This window comes from Lineus longissimus, chromosome 5 (genome assembly GCF_910592395.1).
Source record: "Lineus longissimus chromosome 5, tnLinLong1.2, whole genome shotgun sequence".
In the NCBI taxonomy this organism is placed as follows: Eukaryota; Metazoa; Nemertea; class Pilidiophora; order Heteronemertea; family Lineidae; genus Lineus; species Lineus longissimus.
Genome location: NC_088312.1, coordinates 10863782 through 10869618, shown reverse-complemented (window position 1 = coordinate 10869618; position 5837 = coordinate 10863782). Strand labels below are relative to the sequence as shown.

The 5837-nt window shown below is 43.8% G+C and overlaps 1 protein-coding gene across 1 annotated transcript; it reads left to right on the top strand.

Annotated features, from left to right (window-relative positions):
- The first annotated feature begins 2626 nt into the window (after nucleotides 1-2626).
- On the top strand, nucleotides 2627-4948 carry LOC135488211 (ganglioside GM2 activator-like). The gene is made up of 4 exons (XM_064772708.1): nucleotides 2627-2756; nucleotides 2989-3184; nucleotides 3395-3563; nucleotides 4791-4948. The coding sequence occupies exons 1-4, from the start codon at nucleotides 2678-2680 to the stop codon at nucleotides 4872-4874; spliced, it is 528 nt and encodes a 175-aa protein (XP_064628778.1). The 5' UTR covers nucleotides 2627-2677; the 3' UTR covers nucleotides 4875-4948.
- Nucleotides 4949-5837: the final 889 nt, after the last annotated feature.

Genomic DNA, 5837 nt, shown 5'->3' with positions numbered 1-5837 from the left:
AGAGACACCAACGGATGATAGTTAAACTAATGTTGTGTGGAAAAGAAGAAATTCTTCCTGAACCGATGTAGAAGTAGAAAATGTCCCTTGAAAAAGTGTCCGTTTCTATTGTGTGAAGACGGATTATGGTGTATGGTTCTCAAGAGGCCATGCCCGTCAAAGTTCAGAGATTTAAGCGCGTGATATAATTCTTATTCCCCCGAACATTCTAACCAAAGGACATACCACAATACACCGGTATATATACACAGAATTTTCGTTTGTTATAGTCTCGTGTCTTCGATCCCTTCATTATTTGGCCTGGAAAGGCTAAACGACAGTGACGCTTTTTTATGCCCCAACCCCATTGAAAAGTCATAGTCTCATGCATGTCTTCCCCGATAACGCACGGATGGGGGCACTGAAACTCATCTTAGCCTTGCGACGGATCGGAACGCCTTCAGTTTTGGGCAGCTTCGACTCTTTCTAGATCATGGTAGGCTATCACCCGCGGGATGTTTTCAAACATCGGTAATAGTCCTTTTTACCTGTAGGTCTACCCCCGCCAGGTCGGTGTATAGGATTTGATCACCATAGACCACTTTGTTCATTTGAGTGCACACTCTTTGCTCTAAGAACCTATTGACATCTAGCCACTGTGATATTCCCATGATGACTCCAAACTGAGATGCATGGGAAAGTCACCGCTACCATGAGAGGGTAGCGTACGTAGACTCCGCGCAAATATATAAAGTTGACTGGAATTACTTAAAAAACTAATAGCCAATATCGAAGGCTTGCCGAGTACTTGATGGATGAGAGAATTCCACTTGCGGACAACCTCAGCTTTATAATCTTTCCTCGATGTTGATGGTAGGCGTACTGGGGAGAACAACCTATCTGGAGACAGCCAGCTCTGGGTAATATAGTACTACGGGAACAGTCTATCTTGAAGACAGATCAGTGCCAACTCTGGGCGTAGTGCATTGGGGGAACAACCCATCTTGAAAAAAGATCAGTGCTAGCGCTGGGTGATGGTGTATTGGGAAAACAAGCTACCTTAAAGACAGATCAGTGCTACCTCTGGGAGATGGTCCGTGTACTGGGAGAACAACCCACCTCGGAGACAAACATCAGTTCAAGCTCTGGGCAAAAATGGTTTATTGGGGGCACAGCCCATCTTGGAAGACAGATCAGTGCTTGCTCTGGGCGATGGCGTGTTGGTCAACACCCCATCTTGAAGACAGATCAGTGCTTGCTCTGGGCGATGGCGTGTTGGTCAACACCCCATCTTGAAGACAGATCAGTGCTTGCTCTGGGCGATGGCGTGTTGGTCAACACCCCATCTTGAAGACAAATCAGCGCTAGCGCTGGGCGATGGTGTATTGGGGGGGGGGGAACTACCCATCCTGAAGACAGATTTGTGTTAGCTTTAAGCGACAGTGCATTAGGGGAACAACCTATCTTGAATAAAACCATCAGTGCCAGCTCTTGGCGATTGTGGCATGGCAGATGAATCCACGGAAACTCTTTAAAGCCACCAAATAGTCCGGGAGCCCATGGAGATTTGTTTAGCATTGCGGGTACAAAAGGTTTGAGGCTGGGGATATGAAGGGGGAGGTTGTGGGACCCTCAAACAGCCATTCTTAAGTTCCATCTCCTGTACTAATCCTGGGGGGGGACCACTCAAAGTATCCCCAAACTCATTTTTAATTAGCATAGTCGAGTACAAGAATGAAACCAATGCTAAAATGTTCATATTGTTGGTAGGAATCAATATCCAACATTCTTAAGTTCCAACTCCTGTACTTAATCCACTTAAGAACGCCCTTAATTAGTGCTAATGAGCAATTTAATTAGCATAATTGAGTACATCAATGAAAGCTCTACCAAGATATCTAAAAGGGCAGACCTCAGAAGAGATCAACAGCGGGATGCGCTTGTTTGCCTTCTCTGCAGATGAAACACTGTCTATTGACTGTTGAATTGACTTCTTCTGAAGCATGGACTTATTTAATTGGCATCGGAACTGCTCCACCCTAAGCATATTCCTGAACTCTGGGCATTGTGTGCTAAGTCCAGGTTCCGAGTCATCTGGTGTTCCTGAATTCCGAGTCCCTCAATGGTTTCCTCGCAAAAATGGCTCTTCCACGGCATACTTGAATATGTAAGTACATGTATTTATTAACTGACGCGTACATTTGGATCTAGAGATTCTGGGCCTGCTATGGACTGATTTCAAGCACCATATCTCTGCTTGGGCGTCCTGCATGAAGAAGCAAAAGATCAAAAGCTTTTCACCTATTGCCGCCTATCGGACGGAACCTTTAATGTGAAACTTTAACGATCGTGTTCCCCAAGAATCCCAGATCCGAATGCATAAGTTTAATAAGAATATTTTGTCTTTGAAGGAAGAGAGCGCTATTTTCCTGGACACAAGATCGAGGGATTCGGAACTCAGGATAACGAGACGACTCAGAACCTGGATTTGGCACTTAATGCCTGGAGTTCAGGGGGTGCAAAAATATCTCCCATCCTCGAAATTAACCTCTTTTGATAAACCTTATTCTGCTGATTTGGGATGTAGGGCACTTTATCTTTCATTTGCACCTGGTCATTCCCTTGGAAAGTAGTTTAAAGCTTTCCGTCTGAGTTCAGGGCTTTCAGTCAACGCAAACTTTTACATCAGCGCATCACCATGTTTCGTCTCTTCCTCCTCTGCGCGTTGGCAGCGCTCTCTGCCGCCAAGTACACAAAACTTGAGCTTGACAGTTGCGGTAGGTTTACCAGGGGTTAACTTATGGTCCATGTTCAAATCCGTATTGAGATCTTCAAAGTTAGGCCATCACCATCACCACCATACAGTCTCGGCACAAAAATGATGGTTCTGCTAGAACAGCCAGCGAGTTCCAATCCGCTCTGATATTGACACAAAGTTTTGATGTGATGCAATTATGATCTATACTAACCCGTTTAAACACTACTGTTCTTCTCTCTTCAATATTGCAGGTGGCGATGGTATCCGCATAAACGAAGTGGACGTCTCCCCGATGCCAGTGAAGTTCCCAGGCAGACTGAACGTTCTGATTGACGCGGACCTGACCAGGCCCTTGAACGACAAGGTTAAGGTGAAAGTGTCAATGTGGAGCAAGACGTGGCTCGGTTGGATAAAGAACCTCTTATGCATTAAGAATGTCGGTTCATGGTGAGTATGAAGCTCATTAAAATAAGGCGACAATCGAAAAGGTAATTTCGGAGATTACAAGTGACGTAGGAGTGTCGGAAGTCGAAAATGGTCTTGTGGTAACGCGATAGCTACCAGCTGTCTTGTAAATTATCGCGTGCTTATTCATGGTACCAAAAATATATTAGGTTGTTTTTTATGATCGGTTACATGTTATTGCATTCTTTACAGCACTTATGACTTGTGCGAACTCCTCGAAAGCCAAGGAGGCACCTGTCCAAAAGAGGTCACAGACCTTGGCTTGTCTTGCACCTGCCCCTTCAAGTCAACTCATGTGAGATACGCCTTGAACAACATTGAGTTGCCACCAATCCCTAGCGCACTTAAGATCTTTGCTGATGTAAGTACTGTGTATACATGTATGTGTAGAAATATGAAATATAAGGACTCCGCGCAGAGTTAGGGTGTCTTTGCGCCGCGGCGCGACGATTCCCGTGCTGTCCACAGTCATAGTACTACATGTATCTTACCTGTTCAATTCCAGCAACAATACGGTTGAACTATTGGCCTTATTATTGTCTAAGTCCAATCGTCTGGAAGAGGATGTCACTGCGAAAGGTGCACCATAAACAGCAAAAATGGATGTAGGCCTTGACTACGCAACGTCAGCACGTACGCCTCCTCCTATCCATACACGGCTCTTCTTTTTGTTCAACTGCCCAATGTCTTCCGTCATGGGACATGTTGATAGTTTGAATGTCATTCAGAATTCAGAATTATGTCAAGGCATAAATCGGAATTGTGGTGCACCATAAATCGACCAATCAAAACATCGGATCTCGTGAATTATGCCGCGGCATAAATAGGAATTGTGGACGGAAATGTCATTTATGGAGGACTGAAGTAAATCGGAATTGTGGTGCACCATAAATCGACCAATCAAAACATCGAATCTCGTGAATTATGCCGCGGCGTAAATAGGAATTGTGGACGGAAATGTCATTTATGGAGGACTGAAGTAAATCGGAATTGTGGTGCACCATAAATCGACCAATCAAAACATCGGATCTCGTGAATTATGCCGCGGCATAAATAGGAATTGTGGACGGAAATGTCATTTATGGAGGACTGAAGTAAATCGGAATTGTGGTGCACCATAAATCGACCAATCAAAACATCGGATCTCGTGAATTATGCCGCGGCATAAATAGGAATTGTGGACGGAAGTGCGATTTATGCCGCACCATAAATAAAACGATTGCCACTTTCTGATTGGTCTAATTATGCCACACCACAACTCCTATTGGCATAATTCTGAATTCTGTCCACCCGGCCAGTCATATACAGAGGCTACAATTGTACTGGGCTGTAGCACCTTTCTTTGCATGGCCATCATGATACCTCTTATTTGATGTAGTAGCTTTACTGGTATTTTGAGAAGGGCATATTTTCATTTACCCGCTGTCTTCAGTTGCCTCCGTCACAGATATTGCGTGCCAAGTTGAGCTGTTTTGAGATGTTATGAATGACACTGGTCAGTATTACGGCGGATATTATATACATGTATATAACAATGTACAAGTATAGTTCATGTTGAATGGCCTAATATTCTGTATCTTTCTTCCAGGGTGACTTCTGGATCAAAGCTGAAGTCTTCGATTCGGGCAAGCTGGTATCCTGCTTCGATGTCAAGCTAACCATTGAATCGTAGATGTTTTCCCTGTTCACGTAGCCTTGATACGATGTATTTTTGTGGACATAATAAAACCTTTCATTCAATTACAACCACATGTCGTGATATTCACTTCTTTGTCGGAACTGAGTGATCGGAATAAACGAGACCCTAACCCCCCCTAACCCCCCCCCCCCACGCGCTCTATCACTTAATAGACGAAAAATTAAATCTAAAACGACCTTGGGCCTTTCATTCAAATCAGCTTAGATCTCCATGTGCGAATCATTAATGATATATTCTCAGTAAACAAATTTCACTTTCAAATGCGTAAATCTCAGGCTTTGTGCGACGCTATTAGAACACTGTCTATGGATAATCTCTCTGATATTTGGATCGACAAATGGATCTAGTCGTCGCATCAGAAAACCCATAATTACTAGTATATACATGTACTTTCAAACTGTCTCTGACCAAAGACTGCGATATGAACTAGCTCAACCACGTTGGCGATGTTGCCGCATTGTTTGAAAGAACTGAATCGGCTCCTCACCGATTTGAAATTTTGAACTCGGTGCCTTCTCCAGGGGATCAGTATTTTTCATAGCATTGCTGGTGGGACGACATAGCACCGCAATGGCCGGACCAAACCGGAAACTGGTAAACGACTACGTGATTTGTGCTTTACTTCTTGTGGGATGTATAACAAACGGTAGGTATAGAGATGTTGCACGGAGTTTGAGAAGGTTAGGAAGATCGCGACAGTTTACTCAAAAAATCTCTGATAAGCGATAAGCTGTTCGTGCATTTTGTCTCAAAGACAAATACATGCAATCTCTTCGGTAATTCTAGCAATATCTTTGCGTTGCAAGTAATGAGAAAAGTACTTTGGTATTAGGCAATTATTTGTTTTTGGGGAAAATACCTGCAATACATGTGCAACAATTCGTTCATGTTCCTTTCAGGGACCGAGAGCATGGAATGTGTTTGGTTGACACAACA